Below are 24,524 nucleotides of genomic sequence, written 5' to 3'. Positions count from 1 at the left end.
TGTGTGAAGTGACGTCACGGGTGATTAAGCTAACCGCAGCCTGAACTTGCAGTCAACCTGACAATTGATTTATTTACGATCGCTCGAAATTCTTTAGCCATATCCTTTATATTTATTAATGTGTAATTAATAAATTAATTGATTAAGATGTTTTATTGTATATTTTCAGTCAGACTACATTGCACGAAGAGTTAAATGTACAACTTTTATGTGTGTTGGCAAGGCCTTAAACGATATATCCTCACACTTATCGCACGAATAGGATGTCGATAGTCCAATTGGCAAGCTGAACGAAGAAATGATTAACGCTAGTTATCGATAGCTAGTAGGTGGATCGACGCGAGCAATTAGACAAGTGTTTTTCGTGTTTAATTTAAATTCAATTTATCAAGTGGAATTAAACTGTGTTTAATCGTGTTTTATAATATTATTAACATAATCCTCTAGCTACACTTAATAGTTACAAAAAAAAGCGTCTAATCAACGCGTTGGCCAAACACGAACTGCTGGACATTTTGGGTAAGTCTGGATTAAAAAGCCTCTTATGTTTTTGTCATATAAACTAAGATCAGATTCAAGTTCAACACAATGTTTAAAGCATGTAATTGAGGTAAAAACTTTAATATAGTACGAGTACATTCAACTCATATTTGTCTTCCGAGAAAATTAACCCATTAATTTGATTCAAACAAAGTTGAATGAAGTTCATTTGGGATCGGGCATCTAAGAGAGTTGCTCCAATGTGGGTGTTGTTTGTCCCTTGGTTCAGTGACATTTAAACATACATGCGTAGTGTGTAGTATCGGCATTCAACAGGCTGGAATGGCTTCTCTCGCCTATATACAGGTTTCCTTTTTGTTTGTTATCTTCTTTTTGCCGAACATCTCAGATCAGCAGCTGTTTCGCAGGCCGGATAATATCAAAAAAGCGAATACGAATAGCATTTGCATATTCAAACAAAAGCTTTATGTGCTTTCGGCACATTGTTGGTCTGGGAATAACAAACGAAAGTGCTGTGTTGCTATCAAATGTTAACCTGTCTAACCTGGACCGCATCTATTGCCCGCTACTTACACATGTCTGGGGTATATCTGACTACTTGCTAAATATAACTACGCAGAGACAAACAAATGCCTAGACATGCAAATATCTGTGTTCTAGTCGGCTACCAAAACAATAAAAAGCAAGTCGACATCAATAAAGTGAGCAATAATGCTCTTTCCAAATATCTTTCTTAATATCGTAGACCATATATTTTTAAAACGTTTTGCATTTTTATTATAAACTATTATAGAGCATATTACCATATATGTATGTTTGCATAAACTATTTTATAGCCAAGACACCTTTCTAATGTTTAATTCAAACCAGGTTACGGCATATTAATATTCATTTCAACGTCCTTACGAGGTTTAGATATCATATTTGACGTCAAATGTTGTTAGAATATATTGTTAATATTTCATGATTTATGATTTCTTTCATGCTAAGCCTGATTAAGATTCTGTTTGGTTAGAATCTCTTTGTTTTCTATCCAGACTTGGGTAAATTGTCAATGATTTTCTCTAGTTAGAGCATATTGTCGTCGATCAAAAGATTTGTGCATGTTTATCGTAGCTGTCATTCATTAATTTTGGTATTATTTGGCTAAGTTCGTTAAAATAAAATTTAAATACTCACCTACAGACCGATTGTTTTGTTTGTTTAGCTAGCTGGTTGTCTGTTTTACAACAAATCATTAACTAATTAAAAATATTATTATTATACAGTGACAGACGCTAGCGTTGGTCCATCCAAAAGCTGTCGAGTGGGTGTTATTATGTCAATAAATAATGGCTTAATATTTGTGTATGTGGTATTTATTGGTAAACAGAGACTACGACTATAATTAACTACAATCTTATGTAAAAATACAATACAGACAGTATTACTAAGATCTGGGCAGTTCTATACCTGAGCATTATACATATATTTACGATACTGTTAACCGATCGTTCAGTAGTTAGGATCATATTGCTCTCGTATTGAGCAGAGCCCTGGATAGAATGGATTCTTGCCCGTTTGACACCGTGACGCGGGTCGCCCAGTTACATAGACGGGCGCATCCAATGCGTAGATGGATGCATAATTACAAACGACATTATAGATGTACACATAGGGATAATCGGGTCGCGTGAAACGCATTATAGAGCAGCCAATGCGCGAGTTACGATCCACCATCATTTCCGCAAAGTGGCCATATTCCTCGCTATAGATTCATTTGAATAATCAAGCTGAAGAGAATTTTGGAAATCTATAAATAGTTTTACTTACAAATGTTTTGTGACACGAAATTTGTCAATGTAGCTGCTGTCGATCAGATCGTACTCGTTGAACCACAGTCCTAACGACTCCTCAATCAGGCTGGTCACGTTCGTATGGGGATTGCGATCCCGCCAGATAGCGCATAGATTCTGACCCGAATTGGCAAAGTTATACGTATTATGGCAATCATCGTGATCCAACACGCAAGTGCGCACATTCAGCGATGACAAATACTGCAGCTCATCGTCCCAAACCTATGTAGACACAGCAGAAGCCATCAATATATGTTCTCCTAGCTCCCTCAGCCAATCTTACCATAGTGGTCATACGTGCTGCAGGATAATAGCCCGGCAGCTTGCCGAGCGCCACAAAGTTGCGACGTTTGTTATGGCCATGCACAAAGTACTGCTTATGCCGGGATATGTCCACCTCGACGGAGTCCGGCTGGCAGCGTCTATGGAAATGCTGCAGGCAATCAAAACACAGTTGAATACCACGAATTTATATCACTCCATTCAATTGCTCTTACGCCATTGTTGTTGCAGGCTATGTGCCTGATCCCCGGACCACAGAGATCACGGTCACACCAGCTATACTGTTTGCCAGCCACCAAGTGGAGCAGGATCAATTGAATTAGAGCCACGCAGGCAGTTGAGGTTACAAAGGCTGACATTTTGCACAAGATCAAACGAAACCCGGCTAAATTTCAATTCAAATATTATGTATATCGAAAAATAATATGAGCCGCGAATCGCGAATCCGACTGAATTAACTTGAATATTAAAACAGATGCCGCTGCTAAGTCGGATTGATTTGTTGACCGTTGATAATAGCACTCGCCGGAACCTAACGCTTTTCAATGAGACTCTGGCCAATTCGCGTGGCCGTCTTTATTGAACGTTTCTGTCCGAATGAATAGCCCCAACCAGACAGACAGACTCCAAGCTCTGCGAATCAGTCAACCAAGCTTAGCGTGTGTGCTAAGTTAGTTAACTTCTATATATACTATACACAAGTATATACACTGAGAGAAAGGTGCTCCTATGGTTTTCTGTATTTGTCTTGGGTATGTTATCTGTGTATGTATCCGTATCTGTATCTGTATCTGTATCTGTATCTGTATCTGTATCTGTATCTGTATCTGTATCTGTATCTGTATCTGTATCTGTATCTGTATCTGTATCTGTATCTGTATCTGTATCTGTATCTGTATCTGTATCTGTATCTGTATCTGTATCTGTATCTGTATCTGTATCTGTATCTGTATCTGTATCTGTATCTGTATCTGTATCTGTATCTGTATCTGTATCTGTATCTGTATCTGTATCTGTATCTGTATCTGTATCTGTATCTGTATCTGTATCTGTATCTGTATCTGTATCTGTATCTGTATCTGTATCTGTATCTGTATCTGTATCTGTATCTGTATCTGTATCTGTATCTGTATCTGTATCTGTATCTGTATCTGTATCTGTATCTGTATCTGTATCTGTATCTGTATCTGTATCTGTATCTGTATCTGTATCTGTATCTGTATCTGTATCTGTATCTGTATCTGTATCTGTATCTGTATCTGTATCTGTATCTGTATCTGTATCTGTATCTGTATCTGTATCTGTATCTGTATCTGTATCTGTATCTGTATCTGTATCTGTATCTGTATCTGTATCTGTATCTGTATCTGTATCTGTATCTGTATCTGTTTCTATATCTCTCTCTTGTTACTCTATGAATACAAAATTTCAAGCATTCTTTTTTTTTTCAAGTGTATACTATTTCTATTTCTCTTGCCATTTCGTTCTCCGGACCAAGCCTTTCTAACACGTTTGAAACAAAACGACTAAGAACAAGTTTATACAAACAAAACAATGTTAATAAATAAACATAAATATTAATTTGAGGGAATGACCGGGAACACGAGAATTAACCAAGCTTCAGCTTGCAATTTAAACTTTTGCTTTAGCTGCCGCCTATTCAGTTTTAATGGCTGATAGGGCATTCGAGTTCGGTTAGCACTTGGCTTCAGTTTATACAAATTGTTTTTATACGATCCTAATGCTATGGGATAGGTCCATTGAACGTTCTTTGATTGCCACGAGCTGTGGCTTTTTTTTTTTTTGTTATATATATGCTTTTTATTTATTTATTTGCCGATGCCTGTTTGGACTATAAAATGAGCACGTTTCAATTTATATACCCATAAAAGATCAATAGCGCTCTCCCTGAAGATCTATGACATTATGCATATGAGTTTCAGATGTTTGGCTGGCCGCGTGTCGCTCCCTAATTTGTGGGCGTCGATCGAATTGTGTCTTAACTGTTTTTTCGGTTAGCGATAAATGATTAATCCATATGGGTAGCAGCAAATTTTTGATTTGATTCGATTTCGTGTTTATGGCAAACATATTCGACGTATTATTGTCCATTCATTAGATAGAACCTAGTGGCGACAATATGCTAATTGCGATTCGCATCGATTCGTGCCTAGCTGTTAATTAATGTTTGTGCTTGATTAAGTTAGAGATACTTGACGAGTTACTTGTGCAAATCATTTTAATCAACTGAAAATCTTATTGAGAACTCATTTAAATTATTGAAATCATTTAACTTTCTTTAAGGCTTTGTAAGAACGTTTATTAATTTCAAATCGTCTAGCGATAAATTAAACGAGTTTTCTAAAGTGTTTATGGATTCCTTAAATGGTTTATATACATATGTATATATTTCAGATTAGCCAATAATTATTCTGCAAACTGGAAATGATCTAGAATATTATCTAAAGATAAATAAAAGCACAGATAAGCAAGTGAATACATTAAGCTTGCAAATTGTGATTATTTTATGGCTGATCGGAATTGTTATTGATCGTGCTTCCAGGAATATGAAAAGTCATCAATTAATGTAATCATTTCTTCTAAAGAACAAGATTTATACTTGTAGATAAAATGTATTTAGGTAATCTTAAAATGCGTTAAAAGAACTTGAATATCCATTTAAAAGTCTGAGTCATTTCTTTAAATGTAGAAACGATCACTATCTGTATCTCAAAACTTGTGCCGTTGATTAAGTCTTTGTGGATTTATTTGCCTTTAAAATGGAAATTCTAATTAACATCTTATGATTTCGTAGATATATGTATATGGGCAAGTTGGATCTCTGCACTATTTGCAGACGAAGTGGTAGAAGCTTAGTTCTGAAAATAGTTTCTACCATAAAAGGTGGTATAATTATTTTAATTTTTCATAAAATATGCTTTATAATTAGCATTCAATGTGTTAAAGATTTTGCAAAACAAAGTACAATATTGTTTAAAGCTACTCCGGTACTTTTTACCTGATACTGCAAGGAAATTCCGATATTAAAAATGGCCTTTCTTTTATCTTCAGACATTTGTCTAATTCGAAAATAATTGAATGTAAAAAAGTTTAAAGTTTATTTTTGGATTGCGAATTAAGTAATTATATATCCACACACCTTTCGCATGTTCCCATAGACCAAGTCTTTTGTAAAATTATTTATTAAAACATGCAATTTACGAACTTTGTCATTTATTTCCCTTGTGATTGACAATCACATCTAATGCCAAACATCAATCATCAGTCGATGATTAAGGGCGCATGAATACATCTGTTGCGACAATTTAAAGCAATTGTTATCTAAGGCGCCATAGGGAACATTAATTATATTTATGTTATTCAATATGCATATATGCGCATTGTGAATTAGCTGAGAATTCGATTAGATAATCTCAGCTAATGCCGCGGGTATTGCTTGTAATGCCGTGGGTATTGCTTGTAAGCTCACCACTTCCGTCATAATTTAGCATCGGGTGTAACAACAGAACGACATGTATCAGTACTCGCTTTATGCATAATTGCGCTTAATTGCATTTGACTGATAATCATGATGGTGTTAATAATAATAATGACCATAGTGATGATGATGATGATGAGTGCGATGATCGTTGGCGTAAGATTCTTATCTGCGGCTGTCTTCGCCTTTTGCCGAGCGTCGCATTTATAATTAATTTGACTTGAAGTCTGTGTGCCCGCCCCATCCGGCACATCCGCCCGCTTGTAAGAGAAGAAACAACGCACAAAACAAGTTAATTTATATAATTAATAATACAATATATATATTGACAAAAACTTTGCCAGATGCCAAAATGTCTCATTGTGTGGCAACTTGTTTGAGTCGAATGAATCGAACGCACAAAAACATAAATAATAATAAAAATACAAATAAAAATAAACAAAATGAAATGAAAAAAAAGAAAACAGATTCAATGAATAACGAAATTCAAATACACTGTTAGTTTATTTATAAAAAAAAGTAGGGTATTAGAGTAATGAATAGATTTTGAATAGAATTTTATTTTACATTATTACAGTACACAATTTTTATTTATATATTTATTTGTATTAATTTTCTTATATTTTTTTTTCTTATGCATTAAGATAGTAAAAAACAAAAATGGTTATTAGTGAAGTTAATCAAAATTTATATTTTTAATTCTATTATTTTTGACATAAGCTGGTTTTTAGACAATTAAAAAAAATAAAATAAAAATTTATGTTTTGCGTATCAATTAACAACGGAACTTGTTGGTTTAACAAAAAAATGTATACTCTTCCCAGTTTTTCAGCTTTTAGCTGAACTTTGCAACATATTTCGAGAAATAACAAAAAAATATATATATATATATATAAATCATAAATATATAAGAAGGAAAACAATTGTTAAAAAGCAATATCGTAATTTTTATTTATATATATTTTAAAGTCAACAACATATTCCATAAAACTCATTTGATGATTTTCGTTTGTCTGCTGATCCATATATCTTATCTACATAAATGCGCTTTGTAGGCTTTCGCAGCAAATGAATATCAAATTCATAGAACTCTCTCTTTGAAAGAGTATAGAAAAGTTTCGAAGCTGACGCCTGGTTGTCTGTTGAATCAATTTGTTTGTTGCGGGCAGCTTTCTAAAGACTTACTAATAAGCATTTTTACATATCCTGTAGTCAATTTAGAACTATCTCCCTCTTTCTGATTATCTCGCTCTCTATATGGTAATTATGCAAATGTTTTCGACAGCCAAATAAGTTTTTAGGGGGGCAATTAATCTAACTAGAAAATCCCCCAGCCCCTTAAGGCTTTGATGGACACACAGACACACGCCATGGGCATTCGAGGCGACACTGAATACTTGATTGCACATTAAATTAGCTAGAGTCGATCGAAGCCAGAATGAAATAGCCATTAATTTTAACAAGCAACTCATATTCATTCATTCATTCATTCACTCAATGTGTAATCGAATACTCACTTTCGCACGCTGCTACAGAGAAATAAAAATAATATTCCTGCTCGTGTATACTTAATTATATATTTGTTTATTCATAGAGCTTACTGCCAGCAAGGAACAACAGCTCGAACAGCTCATCAATTTATATAGACTTTGATTTGGCTTGATTTATTGGTTTTACATGTGTTTCGAATTATGCACGTGCGACATAGATTCTTGTATAAGAGGAGTTTAATCCCAACACTTAGCCTACAAAGTAAGTTTCTAAAACAAGTTTTAGTCTTAAAAATAGAATAATAATTAATGATTAAGACAGGTTTCAATCGAAATGTTTTAACTTCTTAATTTATAAGGTGTTACATTCAAAGCTTAAACAACTGAGAATCACATATTAAAGATATACAATTTGTTATGTTGATTGATGATTGATGGCATAAACTCTATGATCTATTTAATATAAACAAGTAATTAACAACTGAACAGGTTTATTAACAATATAACTCACTTTGCTGCACCTTAAACTTGAGCCTTTTGATTACGCCGACAATTATGGGTCGATAGAAGTCTCTGTCAAAGTAAAAAGATATTCGAAATTATATTAAATAAACGTAAAATACATTAATCTTACCAGAAACTTTTTATCAATGTGCAGGACTTAACAGGGACGCCTAAAGACATCCTGCCGCACTAGGACATACCGCACGCCACGCGTGAAGTATGAGCTTGTGCAGCAGTATGTTCCTAGACGGCCCTGCTGAGTCCTACCATGGATACCGGATTGTGTAATAATGGCTATATTTGGAAATCAATCAGTCAAAATTTTGCAGAAAAGAATCAAAGTAATTTTTTGGATGACAGATTCATGACAGAGTTCAAAAGGAACTGCTTGTTATTATTATACTATGAAGTTCTTTTTACAAAGCTGTCAAATATTTCCAATGCATACGAATTGAAATCAAAGATTGTTCATTCCTGTGGCTAAGTTACGTTTAAGGGTCAGCCATTGGATCTTCATATTAAAAACCAGGATTCTCTAAAAAGTTCTATTGACGGTTCAACCAAAATTGAGCTCCACCGAATAATTCCTAATTATTTCAATCACACATAAATATATATATATGTATATCTATTAACCAACTTAGCCATGTGCCACCATGTGCTATTGACAGCAAATAATATAATATTATTAATTACACTAATTAATTTATTTTACTGTCCTTCAGTTGACTTCATGTTAACATTTAATTACTTAAGTTTTATCAGCTGCAAACGAGTGTAAATGGGGCATTCCAAAGAGCTGAAATTGCCAGGCATTTAGGTCACCGCCGAGAAGTATGCTTTAATTTATTTCAACTATTGATTGCCGCATCTGCTTGAAACACTCACGCACACACATTCAGTATGTGTGAATGTGACGCAAAAGCCAAGCCATTGACATAAATAACAAGCGCTTGGATTTGAGAGTCTGCTGAGGGGTTAGCCCGTCATCGAGAACGCGCATAGTTAGATAGATTTCTGTTAGCTTTTCCGGGCGCCGTTGCGTGGGAAATGCTACCCGGAAAGTGCAGCCCTTGGCCGGCTTACATAGATACGTGGGCGGCTGCCGCTGCTGCTGCCGCTGCTGACATATGCCGCTAATGGTGGCTGACTCCTACGCACAAAAGTGATTCATGTGATTCAACACTCGTTTATGCACACACAAAGATTCCAAGTGCCTCTCTCTCTCTCTCTCTCTCTCTCTCTCTCTCTCTCTCTCTCTCTCTCTGCCTCACACTCTCTATATGGCTTTCGTTGGAGAGTCAGTCAAGGGTTCAGGACTTGTGCCGCCACAATGATGATGCATGGCTCTGTCCATATGTTCGTCCCTTATCTGCTGCGCATCTTTATGAGTCTCTTTTGCAATCGAAGGACCACTTGGCATTGGCTCTGGCTATAGCTATGGCTATGGCTGTGGTTTCGGATATCTCATGGACATGTCGACCCGTTCATTTGTGCAGGGCAAACATTGCTTCATGATAAATCGCTGATTTTAAGTGGCTGGCGACGTTCTAATGCCTATGGGGCATGTGGCACAAGGCATGCGGCATGCGGCATGCGGCATGTGGCATGTGGCTATGGGGAATATGCCATTCCACTGGACAGCAACAACATTTCACATTGCCAAATTTGGCGCACGTTCTGGCGCCACACCACATGCACACACACACACACACAGAGAGAGGGGGAGAAAGGGAGAATGAGAGGGAGACAGACATCAGCAGACATACGCTCCAATTATACACGCACCGTATTGGCAATCGGGCATTTGCGCCAATATGGACAGGTTCGCGCCTGATAAGGCACGAGCACGCGTCGTCGTCTATCCAGGCTGGCGTCGTCTCTCCAGGCGACCAACACGCGGAAGCAACAAAATGCCGCAACACAGTCGGTGGCCGATGAACGTTCAGCAGATGTCGAAACATTCAACTCGATTCTGTTGAAGACGACGTGCATCAATCAGTGTTGCCAATTGTCCGATTGTCCAGCCAGCTGCCGGCGTTGCCTCGTTGCGCATGCGCTGCACGTGCCCCGCTGCGGCAGCAATAGCAAAAAGAGCAACAGCAGCAACAGTAACAGCAGCAGCAGCAACTGCGTCTGCGTGTGTTGGTGGCTTTAGTCAATGGAGCGGCCGCAATTTCAGGCTCGCACAAGATTGTATTTCAGTCTAAATCGACGTCGATTTACGAGCTTATTGTGCTTAAGCAGCGCCGAGCACTGCCTTCCAAGAAATGCCTCCATATGTCCATAAGCCCCGAGGCGGAGGCAAATGATTGCCCCGTTCAAATTACACACAAAGTTGTGCACGGCCCTAGACAACTTTGACAAGTATTGCTAAGCAAACATGCATAAATTGATTGCGATTGTGTGGTGTGTGTGTGTGTGTCCAATTGTATGTCTGCATTGCTTTATACATATGTATTTCTGTTTCTGATTTCTGTTTTTTTTTTTTTTGTAACTCAACGCTCAGTCTCCAAGAGCAGCGCCCATTGCCACCAAGTGTCGAGCCACCACTTCCTTCCGTCTGCGGCCCCAACGGCAGCCACCCTAGACGCAGTGTCGTCGCCTCTTGTCGCAATTGTTTTTGGGTTCGTGCCTGCGAATCTGATGCCACTTGAACATAAACAAAGCAACAACATCATCATAAACATTATACATATATACACAATCCGAAATGGCCAACCCGCGGAATTCAATCGAAGCGTCTACGCGAGCTGGATTTTACTTGCGTCTTGTGTACACCCATTAAATAAAAGTATTCAAACATGATCTTAATTGGCACTTTCTTAGGCGTTTAATTACAGTATAATAAAACGGACGAGAGAAGGTTTTCGTTTATGTTATATATAGTATAGCTAGATTTACATTCATTGCTTTACAGAAGCATTCGTAGATATCTGTTGACTGGAAATTCATTCACACAGACAACTTAAATCCTCATCCTTTATTTGGAATACGTTTTGTATGTCATCAACAATTCCAAACGGTTCGGCACTTAGTTTACTTATATTTTCTTATACTTTTTGTTTTTGCCGTTTCCTATTTGATATCTATCTATGCATTAAAAAGATTTTTCTATAAATCTGTTCATCCTTTTTTTTAAAGGCCTAGTATTTTCTGCAATAATATATATAAAAATATTTTTAAATTCCCAAATATCCATATTTCTATTTTACCCACATTTTCCCTGCTATAAATATTAAACACAACATTTAAAATTTTTTATAATTTATTTTGTTTCTTGCATTTAAATTTGTTTTGTTTTATTCTTTTCTTGTTTTTTTTTTCTTTTTTTTTTTTTTTTTTTTGTTAAAGAGTTTAGTGTATTTAAGCATATATTTGTCGTACATTTACAGATCCAGCCATATTATATTAAAAGAACTTGATTAATTTATTATAAATATTGGAAAATGACAATAAACTTGTGTAACTTGGATCGAACTTTATAAATATTAACACAGTTTATTTTACTTGATTTTCATTTTTATTTTGATTGGAATAGTATAAAGTTTTAGATTTGAGTTAGTAATATATATATTTATATAGAAAGAGGAATAGAGAGAAAGGGAAAGAGAGTTGTAGGGAGAGAGGGAAGAGTTAAGTATAGTTGGAGAGATTTTCTTCCGGTAGCAAATTTTGCAAGATTAAAGTGAGATTTAAACTAAGCAAAAATACTGTTTGTGCAATTTTCATAAATGTTTAAAGCTTAAATTTTAAGCAAAACTAACATTTATTTAACTAACATTACGAATAGTAAATAGTTTAATATATATATAGTATAAGTACACTAAGTTATCGTTATCGAGTTAAGTAATCGAGTAGTATGAAGTTTATTTAAGCGATAATACACACATACAAATACATTAAAAAACCATAGAGTAACAGACACATAACATACTCTCAAGTAGTACTTAGGCCGGACTCAAATTTCTTTAGAACTTATCAACTAAAATAAATAAAACTTATCGAACTAAACAAAATGGCGACAACGAATGCATTTTATGAATGTATGGATCAGGCGGCAAGCATGAGATGGTTCGCTAACAGAGTATGTATATAACACCAGAGAGATTGTCGCGGATGTCGGACCTGGGGTGGATGATAATGCTTAGCTTAATACTGGTGCTGTCATGGGTGCGTATACGCGATTCAACTAAGAGTACATACAAATCAAATGTCGTATCTGGAACTTTGCCTCTAACCATGCTAACGAACTGCCCAATGACACTGGCTGAAAGCTTAAGCTTGGCTGGGATAGCGACAAAAGCAAGCTCAGTTGATAAGCTAGCTCAAAGCTGGGCGAAAGCTTTTTATTATTTTGCTACAGCTCGTATCATTGGCATTTCAGGTAATGTTTTTAGCCTGCTTGAGAATTTGTGTGTGTGCATGCGTGTGTGTTGGCTGTGTGAGTGTGAGTGTGTGAGAGTATAGAAACTAAATTATAATTAAATCCATGCTCAGTGCTTAGTGTATGGGCGGCGGCGTGCGAGCCGGCGCACGCGGCCTTAAAAATTTATTGGGTACATGTTTCTTGATGTATTCATTTTCCTGCAGCTCGTTCTGCTGTCGTCGCCGCTGCTGCTGCTGCAGTCGGTGCTGTTGTTGCTTGCGGCGTCGCGCCTTGTACGCACCGCCAGCACCGGCGCCTCCAGTGAGTAAACTCGGATCCCCGTAGAAGCTGTTGCCGCGATAGTTGGCATCGGTGGCGTTGCGCCGCCAGCTGCCCAGGGGGCAATTGGTCGCAGTACGCCAGTCGGGCAGCTGGACGCCGAGGCGGCGGCACTCGTGGGCATAGGCAGCAAAGCTGTCGCAGTGGCAGCTGCCCGTGGGGCACTCGCAGACGTCCATGCGGCAGGAGTCGATGTAGTTCGTGGGATTAAGTCTACTATCACAGTTTCCAAATACTTCCGAGATGCGCAGCGGCCGGCAATAGAAGTTGGGCTTACGCTTGTTGCACGTCGGCTGCGCCACGATATTATCCCTCAGCCTGGAGCACGACTTCGGTCCGCCCACCTTCCATGAGTTGGCAAAGTGCCACACCTCATCGTCGCTGTGTGAGTGCCCATCCCTGCCCGTCAGATCGTCCCGCCCGCTGCCATTGTAGTTGCCGCACAGCCCGCACAGGTGGCGCTTGTACTGCGCCGGCACCGACACCTGCAGAAAGTTGTTGCCATCCCACTCGATGCTCAGTCCCAGCTCCGTCCTCAGCATAATGCCACCCTCCGCCAGGCGCTCGATGCTCACATTGTGGCCATGGCCATTCTCGCTGCTGCTGCTGCTGTGGTCCGCATAGGGCAGCGTGACCCGCGTGCCGTTCACTTTGACTCTCAGCTTCTGGCCGAGATTGATGCGTAGTCCGCGCAGCTTGAGCGTCACCGTCTTGGGCCAGGACGAGCGCCGCGTGCCACGCCCATCGTTAGTCAGCCGTATGGAGAAGTTGTGACCGTAACAATCAGCGGCCAGCAAATACTTGCAACTGCCCTGAAAATGAAAGCGATAAAGATTGAGTTTTTAGGAATTGCAGATATGATATATGTATATATATTTCTTATAAAATAATAATTGGAAGAATGATGTGAATTCCTTCACTACCTAATGAAGGATTATTTTTAGAGACTGACTTTACGGCCATTTCACTTGTTATCTAATAAAAACCCAGATTGATGGGAAACTAAAAAACATTATGTTCGGCGTTGTCCGTCTCTCATAAGGCCTTTAACAAGTTGATCGTAGATAAGGCTGGCTGTCTTCTCAATTTCTTAATTAGCAGAACAAACTGACAGCTGGAGACATGTTCAGTTAATTTGTAATTTAATTATGACCTTTGGCAGAGGGTTTTATGTAACTGCATTTCAAAGTTGGGACAATCCCTTTTTTCCCATTAAAGCCATAAAAACTGACTACTGTGAAAAACCGATTGGACGTAGTTTCTGGCTGAACAAGCTTTTTAAAGCTATTAAATTTATAGCTAATAAAATGTGAACGATTAAAAAAAAAGACAAGAAATAAAATGATGATGGTGAGAGTATATATATGTAGTTGCCTGTTCATTCTGTAATTAATTACAAGTTATTTCGCTACGCTCCGCTACGCTTATTTTGACACCCCTTATTTTCACTTAATTTTAACGGACTTTATGTCCGTCGATATGATCGCTCTTAGCGGGTGGTCAGCCGCCAACTGGAAACTGCAGCTATGGATATTAGTGGAATACTCAGTCAATGCGAATGGGCCATAAAAATAGCTTGTCTATGCAAATCGAATGGCCGTATAAAAGTCTGCTTTAAGCGGCTAATTTATATGTTAGTTTTATAAGTACGACGGACGAGTAAGTAATTATATATCAATTGCCATTAAATGGCTTATTTTAATTTATGCCCATTAATGTCAGTTCGCGTTACGCTCATTGACAATTTGTAATCAATATCGAAATGTCACTCACTTGGAAGCTGAAGAATTTGCCGTCGAAGGTCTTGAAGTGCGGGTCGCCGAAGACCGTGCAAGTGCCGGCAGTTTCGAGGCACTTGGGACAGCACTCGTCGGCGGGCACCTTCAGTTCCTCGTTGGGTCGACACTTGACCGGCTGGCAGCGCATCTCCGAGCAGCGGATGTTGCCGCCAATGCAGCGGCAGCTGCGGCAGGGTCCCATGTTCCAGGTCTCGTTGTTCATGTAGGTGACGCCCTGGGCGGTGCACTCGCTGCGCACCTCGGCCACAATGCAGCGCGGACAGCAGCCGTCCTCCTCCTGGAACTCCGGCGCACACTCCAGTATGGGGCATGTGGCACGCTGGCAAATCGATGTGCCGTTCAGGCAGGTGCAATTAGTGCAGCGATCCGGCGTAAACTGCGTCTTGTCGTAGTACAGCTTATTGTTGAATATGCACTTGCCTGCAAAGACAAATGGGTGAAAGCAGATCTGTGAGCAGCTGTGCTTTTGTCTACCAATTCGACGGTGGAGGTGGGGCTGGGTACTGGGTACTCACCTTTGACTGCCACAAATTCGCGCTGTTCGGTGCAGCGTGGGCAGCACTCGTTGGGCAGCTGCTTCTGCTTCGTTTTGGGGCACTGGAGTATGGGGCAAGTCTTTTTGGCACAGCTCAACTTGTTGCCGCTGCATTGGCAGACCAAGCAGCGATCGTCGATCGAGGCGACAACCTCTTGGCCTTCGGCAACGGTCTGGCCATTGATCTTGCAACCTGCAAAGTGTACAACAACAACAACGTGATTTTCATCAGACAACGGTTTAAAAAACGTATTATTTGTCTTCTTCTTGATGTATATGTATATGTGTGTGTGTGTGTGTGTGAGTGTGTGTATGTTTTTTTGGGCGACTGCCAAGAAAATTTCCACATGTCGAAACGGGTTTCCAAGCGATCTATTTGCATAGGCAGAGGGCCGTGCGTACCAAATATACCCTGTACGCATAAAGCTGCATTCGATGGGGTAATTTAGTGTTGCATAATTATATGACAGACAGCTGGCTTTCTCTGCAGTGCATGTCAACTTTTCGAGGGTATTATAATTGTGTGATGAAATGAGTGAGGCAATGAGGCAATGAGATGTTGCCAATAGCATATAGAGTGTTGCTATGAATAATGTTAGTGAATATATTCGTCTGTCTAAGAAAACTTGGTCTATATTCTAGATTTTGGGCATATGAGTTATATCGCTGAAATATATATTTGGCTTTATCGTTGTGATAGGAACTATTAAAATGTCTTTAATGTCCTTGAAAGTCTGTAAAGATTATTAAAATAAATTCCTGCTTAAGTTTATATTTCTATTATATTTACTTATTTTTGTGCGCTGTTCTATATTATTATAGAAAACCAATCAAATTTACTGCAGGGTATCTGCAGGTCCATCAAATATTTGCTTAAAAGTTGCTCTGTTTTGTTTGGAACGCAATGCCACATTGTCGACTTAATAGACAATTTAAAGCCCATAAATAAGCAAATCGTGCAGAGTCACAAAATAGATACAAATAAAACATAAAATAAAATGAAAAAAAAAAAAAATAAATAAAATAAAAGCAAAAAAAAAAGGGAAAAAAATTTTGACCATCTGTGCACAGATCGTTTTTGGACTATTTTGTCAGACGAACTGATGAATTAAGTGGCATTATTAGTATTTGGGGTGTTGCTGCTGCTGCTGGGGCTGCTAATTTTAGTGAGTGACTAGTCGAGTGGCTGAACTAGTTGACAGATTGCGACAAGTCGACTTACCCTGACATGTTGGACAGCATTCGCCGGGGCGTGGCGCTGTCAACTGATTATCGTCGCACTGTGAATAACATTTCTGTGTTGTTTCGGTGACAACACTGGCGATGCACTTGTACGTCTTGCAGGGTTCATCCGGGTCGCTCCATTCAGCGCCGCTCGCATAGGGCACTCCGCGATATATGCAGCCTAATTGGAGCAAGAGGTTAATTAGGGCTAGGTGCTCTTCGCATGCCATTGCATTGCGCTTACCTTTGCACTTGCGACAGCAGGTGTCGTTGGATGATTTGGAGTCGAGCAAATAGCAATCATCAATTGAGGGGCAGCTCTTGTCGCAGTTCACAAAGCCATTCTGCAAGAGAAGAGAGAAAAACCTTTTGTTAGCCTCCAATTGCTGTGTGAATTAGATCAGCTTGCCCCACACCATCTTCCCCTCCCTAACGGCCATTTGGCGTATGCGCTTAATCATGTGAGAGATTGCTGTCAAATGCTCAACGTAGCCGAGCACTCGATTTGTATTCAGCTACACCTCGATCTCCCCTCGCCACCTGCGGCCGAAGTGTGGCTGCACCTGCAGTTGTTCACTCGCTTTGGCGCTCACACAAATTGCATTTGTTCAACCAGGTTGCACTCTGACCTTCGGCAGTCTTGATTATTTATGGATGCAAACGAGTCAAAATTATATGGAATTGAGTGCACACTTTGGGGCGTGGCAAGTGGCCAGCCAAAGGCCATAAGCGACACTTGAGATGCGCTACAACCAGCTTGATGGTTTGCTTGGAATGCGTGCTGAGATGGAGCTTATGGAAAATAGATACGAAATGTGATTGCCTAACAGATTATATGACAGTCGATGATGGAGATTATAAAAGACGAGAAAAAAATGCAAATAATTGAGATGATTAAAATTTATATTTAATACAAAAATATAATAATTAAATGGCTAAATCTAAAGGAAGGTTTTATATAAAATTTTATTATAATAATTTTTTCATGATAGGCAATAGCTAATATGACTAGAAAAGTACTAAATACTACTACTAAAATACGACTATTTTAGTGCTACTGCGCAGAAATTATTATCTAAATTCTACTACTATTTATTCTGCTACTAAAATTCTAATATTTTAATGCTACTTCTCAAAATAATAAATCTAATAAATACCACAATACTAGTACTAAAATACTACTACTAAAATTATTCTATTCAAGTACTACTACTAACATCCTACTCTTTAAATAATAATACTACCTAAACATGACTATTTAAATAATACTAATAAAATTTGAAAGCTAACGTACTTTGAGGAATTTATTTATAAATGAAATGAAAGTGAGTTGTAAAAGAAAAAACTTTAAATTTTAAAGCCAGACAAGATGAACTGGCACTAAATTGCTTTACGAAAATAAAGCTGTCGAAAAACCATTGAGGAAATTGACTGTTTACTCTGATTTGTTGAGCTTTTAGTATTAGTAAATGGCAGCACGCTTTTGCCATAATTTCTAATGATAATAAAATTACAAAAATGTGAAATAATAAATATTATTTTATGTTCAGCAAAGGCCTTCAGTAGACTCAAAGATGCTTAGCATTGATTGCAATCTTAATTAGGGCAGCTAGCGGCTTTATTTGTTCATTTGGCCTAGACTGCAATTGCAGCAGCAGCAGCAGCAGCAGCAGTTAAAGCAGTTGCAGCAATTGTGTTGCTGTGTGATGCAGGTTTGGTTTTGATTTTTATTTTGCGCAATTTTGCTCAGTTTATTTCGTTAACGACATGTTGACAGCGGCAAGCGGCGCATTAGAATTGATGTCGATCATAAGTCAAAAGCTTGTGGCAAGGCTCTGGCAGCTTATGCAACACTCTAATGCGGGCCGCACCGAGCGCACCGAAACTAACTCAAATCAATGGGCGGCTTTAACCCTTGTGCGCGCAGCTGTCGCATGCATGTTTGATGCCCGCTGACAGGTTAAACCGCGAGGAGGACGGAGATGGAGATGGAGATGGAGACGGGGACGGGGCGAAATCTCTAGTGTTGCTGGTGTCTGATGTGAGCCAGAGTCTGAGGCTAATTGTAAATGTATCTATAAATCTAGATAGATGTCGTACCAAAAACAGGCAAAATATTTTACTAATTTGTATGCAGTTGCGGCTGAACAATGTCGCGGCTCAATTGTGTGTGTGTGTGTTAGGTGGTGTGGTGTGTGTGTGTATAATTTAGTGCAAGCAAACCAGATTGGATCTCAATTTGGTTGGAGCCGCCGTCGCAACGTGCAAAATATGCAATTGTTATGAAAATTGTGCCGAGTCGAGAGTTGAGAGTCGAGAGGTGTTTAGTTATTTTTTTTTTTTTTTTTTATATAGTTTTTGCGGTTCCGAGATTTTTATCATCGTATTAGTTTAATGGCAGTTGTTAGTTGGAATTTTAATGGCACCTTTAGTGCGGGCATCGTAACTCTCAGTGCCATAATGCAATAAACACTGACAGATTGAAAAGCACTTTGGTATTATACAGCAACAACAGCAACGGCAACCAGAGAGACAACAAATCCAAAATGTTGACAGCCGTTGGAAAAATTGAAATGGAAATGGAAATGTAAATGCCGATGCTGCGCTGCTAGACAAAGTTCAAATGCTCTTGAATCCGTAGATGCGAGCTTGTGTGAAGCAGCTGAGACGATCTTCACGCATTTCCAGATGCCGATGTTTTTATGCTCTTTGAAATTCTTTCTTTCTAATCTGGAACCGGTATAGAAATATTTCAGACAACATGAAAGTTAAGCATCGCCAAAGCAGCTGTTGTTGTTGTTGCTGCTGATGTTGTCTAGTAGCTGCTAGCAAAGGTTGCTATTAAAAAAAAAAAAGAGGAAAAAAAAAAAAAGAAAAGGCGCCACGAAGGCAGCCAAGCGCGTCCCGGACCCGGCAACGGACAAGCTGCTAAGTAGAGGCTGAGATTTTTCGTTGTTGTTGCTGTTGTTGTTGTTTTTCGCCAGCGGCAATCACGAATGCCAAAGCACATGTGTGTGTGTGTGTGTATGTATATGTGTATGTATATCTATGTGTGCCACAGTGGCAGAACCACATTTGCAAACGGCCTCCAACGACCTTGCGTTTGACAAAACATGATCAGTTTTAACACCAGTCCATTCGGCAGCCGCCACGTTCCCACCTCTGCAGCACCGCCTGCCCCGCAGCCATCGACCCGGTCGCACCGCACCAATCGCACAGTTGGCCAGTGAGCCACTCAAACCGCTCGCTAGTCGCTTGCTCTTGTTGTTGCTGGCTGTTGACTGTTGACTGTTAGCTGCTCAACTTAAACGTTTGCTAGGCAAACTTGGCCAAAGACTCTACTAGACTGTAGACTGTAGACTGTAGACTGGGCTCTCGCTGCGCCTCATAGAATATGGTAATGACAAACTGTGATTTTATTTTGTATGTTCATGTGTGTATTTTGTCACTTGTGGGCTAGTTGTTGAATTTGACTAGCTTGGTAGCTAGTTGGCTCGGATCGGATCGGTTTATATTGGGTTGGGTTAGCTGAGAGCTTAGCTCTGTAAATGTGGAATTTCATTGGATTAACAGTTGTTGGAATTCCAAATTGAGAAGCATGTGGGATATCCTGTATTTTGAGTGTAGAATGTGTTTGGGATTGTGCTTTCAAATTGTCATGGAATGTGTAAGGCATAGAGAACGACTATATAAATATACATACATAGATATAAATATATAGATAAATATATAAAAAATACGCCATACAATCTACAGTTGATATAGCCGTTTGCCCAGCAGAGTATTAAGTCTTCGATCTTTTCTGAATACAAGCTGTTAAGTTTATGAAAAACACTTTTAGCTCTCCCCAATGAAGGAACATATATTTCAATGCTAAAAATGTCTGTGCCTGGCATAAACGGGTCTTCAATGATTTTCATTAGAATCGTTAAGTCATCTTCAATTTAATTAATTTTGATGTTTTTATGAATTATGATTCCTTGACAAGTGACCCTAAAAATAACCTTTTGAGACTAGCTCCCCCATTAATGTATGTGTTTTTTATATAGTTTCTCTAATGTTTCATATAATTTTTTATTTATTTATTTTTCAATACTTTGTTTACTCCTTTTCCCAATTATTAACGATGTCTCTTCCTTAAATTCACTTTTAACACAGTAAACAGACAGTAAAATTTTTAATATGCCACATATTATCATGTTAAGTATTCTTAACTCCTGCTTTCAACAGCTCAAAACTGAGTCATCAGATTATGGAAATAATCGTAAAAAATTCGAACCCCTGCCAACAAGTAAATTTTACTACCGTCCACCTACAATATTCACAGCTCAGTCTCTTTTGAGAAAAAAACTGTATTTGTAAATATCAATCGTAAAAAATAGCTTGCTCAATCAGCTGGCAGAGGCAAGCAAGAAATGAAAAGGGAAACGCTTTAATCATAAGCTATTAGCAGAGCAATGCGCATTCAGCATAATTTTGCCATAAAAACAAAATTTGTTAACAAATTCAAGCGCGAATATGCGAAAGGACGCGCCAGAACAGATGAAAAGCGGGCAATTTATATGATTGTGCCTTGGCAAAGGGAGGGTGGTGGGTTGGCTGGAAGACAACGGCACGCAGGACACGCAGGATGCGCGGATTGTACTTAATATGCGATATCTATACATATATCAAGATATATAAGATAATAAACGTCAGCCATAAAATATCAGCAAATCACCAAAAGCGTTTGCAAATATTACAATGAGACTGAAGAGTGAATGGGCATATGAAAAGTGTGTGAATGTTTGAGTATGTGTGTGAGTGAGAGTGGAGCATGAATAGAAGTAATCATAAAGTGTGTGCTTTATGGCTCTGGCCGCGCATTGGGCTGGCAATTCAATTGCCTAGCCTTGGCGCAGCTTTAAGAGAGCTTAAAGTGCCGGCAAATCAGAAAAAGGAAATAAATGCGCTCAATCGATGCCATTGTGAACTTGCGATGCGCGCGCGCGCAGTCGCAGTTGGAGCGAGAGAGTGAGCACGACCGAGAGAGCGAGTGAACGTGCGGTAGCGGCTGAGCGAGACAGGTAGCTCGGTTAGAGCAGGCGCAACGCATGGCGCCAACAACTTAAAGTGAGGTGGCGCCAGGCATTGTTTTTTCTTCTTTTTTGTAAGTTTTTTCTTTTTTGGTTACGCCCACTTGGCTTGAGCACAGCAATAACGAGCAACGGCCGCAGCATCAGCTCATGACTGGAGGCTATACAAAAATCGATCGAAGCGTCGCCGTCGTCGTCGTCGCAGCTGGCGTCGCGATAGCTTCTTGGCGCTTAAAATGGAGCAGAGGCATTTAGCAGCGCTTAGCGCAAATTAGCAACAGGCATGCAGCGGTCTGGCAACGCCAGCGCCAACAGCACGCGCTGCCGCTGCCGCTGCCGCTGCTGCCGTCGCTATCGCTGTCGCTGTCGTCGCCGCTTAATGACGACACGACGCCGTACAGCAGCGCAGCGCGCTTTCTGTGCTAGCCCCCGTCGGTAGCCGTTGACGGCGACAAAAAACACGGCGCCAAGTGTTTGTCAAACGATCGGCCAACCTGTGGTTAGCGTTTGTCATGTCGCAGCAAACCCGTTTGACGACCTTGCATCATAACAATTTCTGGCGAACGCCAAGCGATGCGGCCTGTGCGCTTATTTATTATTATTGTGATTATTAAAATTTGTTTTCTTTGTGATAAAAAAAAGCCAAACAAATGCACAGAAACCACCAGCAAACATTCTGTGCCGAGCACACAGCGAAAAGGTGCCGTTGTTATCTGGCAACTGGCAATCCGCTCATTAGCGAACTTCTAACAGCGCCTGATATGTCCGTCTGTCTGTCTGTCTGTCTGTCTGTCGCCGGCTAGCCATGATTAAGTGAGCAGCTTCAGTTTTTTTTTTGGGATTTACATGGCGAATATGTGACTTGATTGAATTTATTTTTGGTATTTCAAATGATTGAGAGCAACTTGCAAAAGCTTTACTTACTTTAAATTCTGAGCACATGGATAAAGCTGAGAGATAAATATCTTAATTTGTCAAAACTGTGAGCTGAGAAATTATTTTTCATTTGGCTAATACTATTTGTTTGTTTTGTGTTAGTAATATTTAAAGCTGTGTTTATTATATTCTGAACTATTTTTGTTTCAGTTAGAGCAGAAAAAATTTAGCTTCAAGTTGTGCATTAATTTTGCTTAAAATGTTTTCTGCTTTTGTCCAATTTTTGTCTATAGTTTCACATTGCTGGAAATATTATGCATACGCACAGTTATCTTCAACATTTCAACATTTCTTATTTATAACTAGTCCGTCCCTTTTGTCTGTCCCTGTTGTCCTGCCTGTCGCTCTGTACATGCTTTTGGCATTGCATTCGCTGCCTGTCTAATGGTTATTATTTGAAATACTTCGGGGCGTTTGGGGCACTACGACTGGCAGGCGTTGCGCTGTATACAACATGTACAACACATGGCCGCATCCTGGCTGGACACTGGCGTCGCTCATGCAGAGCGCCAGACAGAAGACACAGCCACAGCGACGGCCTTAGATTTATTTAGTATTTGTATTTCATTTCACATATATTGCTGGGTTTTTTATTTTGGGTCAAAGGCTGTCCAGTTTTTTGTTGGCGCAGCTCGCTGGAGCCGCTTGCCTGCTGGGCCTAGAGACATGAAGCTTACTTAACATATTTCATAGTTACGACTCACCTGGCAAGTGCACTTGAAGCATTTGGCGTTCTGTATGCCTTTGATTTGCACCTCTTCGCCCTCGTTGGCACAGGATTCCATAATGCCTGTTGGGAAAAGAAGACAAAGAAGAAGAAAAATAAGTAAGTAATGGTGTATATTTGTCTTCTAATGCTAACAAGCTGCTGTTCTAGATGCCCAAACAAACTTGTCAGCCATAAATTGCTGGGCAGACTCACTATGACAACAACAACGATTTCCTGTTAGCTTAGAGCTGACGTTTTCAAATAAACCAAATAACAAATAATCAAATATTTAATTTACAATCAGACCTAGCCGGAAATTGCCCACTGACTGAGATGTTATCCAGCACGTGACCCGCAGCGCCGTTCCCAAAACAACAAAAAAGAAAGAAAAAGAAAAAAAAAAACCAAACAGGTCAAAGAGATTAGGCCACTTTATCAGCATTCCCCGTACAGCTTTGCGTGTGTGTATGTGTGTGTGTGTGTGTGTGTATAGCCAAACATGCCCTGCCAGATCAGAAAGCAACACACCTCCTGCGCTCTCGCGCACTTTGCCCCTCCCTCAACTCCTTGGCCGCTTGCATTTTGGGTTACTCTTTGTTTGGTTTACCTTCGTCTGCTTCTTGAAACTTCTGGCACCGGCGCTAAGTCAAAGTAGCAAACGCCGCATGTTAAACATGTTCCAGTCGACAGCACAGCAGAAAGAACAAGCGAAGTAGCTGCTGAGCAGTTGAAACGAAGTTGAAGATACCCTGTACTACAAGTATTTTCTGTTGTAATTAAATCAACTTTTATATATCTGTATGGAAGATACTCCATTATATGTATATGTATACTGTAAGACTGCTATTTAATATCTCTGACAATTAATATCTTATTAAGGGAAACTAAATTGTATACATGGTATCCCAGAGTACATCCAAAAGCTCTACCAAGTCTCTTTCTATCGCGCCTTACTATTATACAGGGTATTTCAAAGTAACGATTCGAAATGCTGCAGAAGTGAAACGCAACAAGGCAAACGGAAACGTCGGCACAGCGACCCCAGGCTGACTTGCAGGGCCCGTCCCGAAGCCCGGGGCTGGCTTTGTGGGACCACCTGCAATGTGCTGATAAACACACACACACACGCACACCCAGAACACGAACTCGGCGTGTTCGTTGATAAATGAAGACGCCGGCGCTACACACACACACACAGATTTACAAACAACATCCACAGATACAAAGATACAGTTGCAGTTGCAGATGCTGCAGCGCAGCGCTCTGGTGGCTCTGCTCGATTTTGGGCCCTTTGCGACATTATCCACATTTGTACTTCTTTCTGTTTTTTTTTTTTTTTTTTGGTATTTAGATGCTGTGTTCATTGTTCGTTTTCCTGTTATGCGTTTGTGTCCTGCTGTGCCATTTCTGTTGGTCGGTGCTTTTGT

At 39.6% G+C, this 24,524-nt stretch overlaps 2 protein-coding genes and 2 long non-coding RNA genes across 5 annotated transcripts in view; 1 reads left to right on the top strand and 3 right to left on the bottom strand.

Annotated features, from left to right (window-relative positions):
• LOC149268491 (uncharacterized) overlaps nucleotides 1-24,524 on the top strand; it is a 45,404-nt gene that overhangs the window by 1,054 nt on the left and 19,826 nt on the right. For both annotated transcript variants that reach the window (XR_016270288.1, XR_016270287.1), the window contains exon 3: nucleotides 170-519. This is a non-coding gene — a long non-coding RNA (uncharacterized LOC149268491). The remainder of the gene's footprint in view (nucleotides 1-169; nucleotides 520-24,524) is intronic.
• On the bottom strand, nucleotides 1,838-3,270 carry LOC108617618 (venom allergen-1). The gene is made up of 4 exons (XM_018013459.2): nucleotides 2,834-3,270; nucleotides 2,620-2,769; nucleotides 2,314-2,558; nucleotides 1,838-2,248 (listed from the first exon to the last, which is right to left on the bottom strand). The coding sequence occupies exons 1-4, from the start codon at nucleotides 2,975-2,977 to the stop codon at nucleotides 1,996-1,998; spliced, it is 792 nt and encodes a 263-aa protein (XP_017868948.1). The 5' UTR covers nucleotides 2,978-3,270; the 3' UTR covers nucleotides 1,838-1,995.
• On the bottom strand, nucleotides 7,931-8,517 carry LOC149268492 (uncharacterized). The gene is made up of 3 exons (XR_016270196.1): nucleotides 8,242-8,517; nucleotides 8,119-8,180; nucleotides 7,931-8,060 (listed from the first exon to the last, which is right to left on the bottom strand). It is a non-coding gene; the product is annotated as an uncharacterized LOC149268492 (long non-coding RNA).
• Nucleotides 11,962-24,524, bottom strand: part of cv-2 (crosveinless 2-secreting protein) — a 30,927-nt gene continuing 18,364 nt past the window's right edge. The window contains exons 3-8 of the mRNA XM_089469437.1: nucleotides 23,093-23,178; nucleotides 16,622-16,721; nucleotides 16,376-16,558; nucleotides 15,134-15,346; nucleotides 14,593-15,038; nucleotides 11,962-13,631 (exon numbers count right to left, since the gene is read on the bottom strand). Coding sequence (XP_089325563.1) covers nucleotides 12,615-13,631; nucleotides 14,593-15,038; nucleotides 15,134-15,346; nucleotides 16,376-16,558; nucleotides 16,622-16,721; nucleotides 23,093-23,178 — 2,045 coding nt within the window. The 3' untranslated portion in view covers nucleotides 11,962-12,614. The remainder of the gene's footprint in view (nucleotides 13,632-14,592; nucleotides 15,039-15,133; nucleotides 15,347-16,375; nucleotides 16,559-16,621; nucleotides 16,722-23,092; nucleotides 23,179-24,524) is intronic.

Source organism: Drosophila arizonae, chromosome 5 (assembly GCF_054131065.1).
Source record: "Drosophila arizonae isolate 15081-1271.41 chromosome 5, UAZ_ARI_1.0, whole genome shotgun sequence".
NCBI lineage: Eukaryota > Metazoa > Arthropoda > Insecta > Diptera > Drosophilidae > Drosophila > Drosophila arizonae.
Note: the sequence above shows the minus strand (reverse complement) of the source record. Positions and strands in the feature narration are given on the sequence as shown.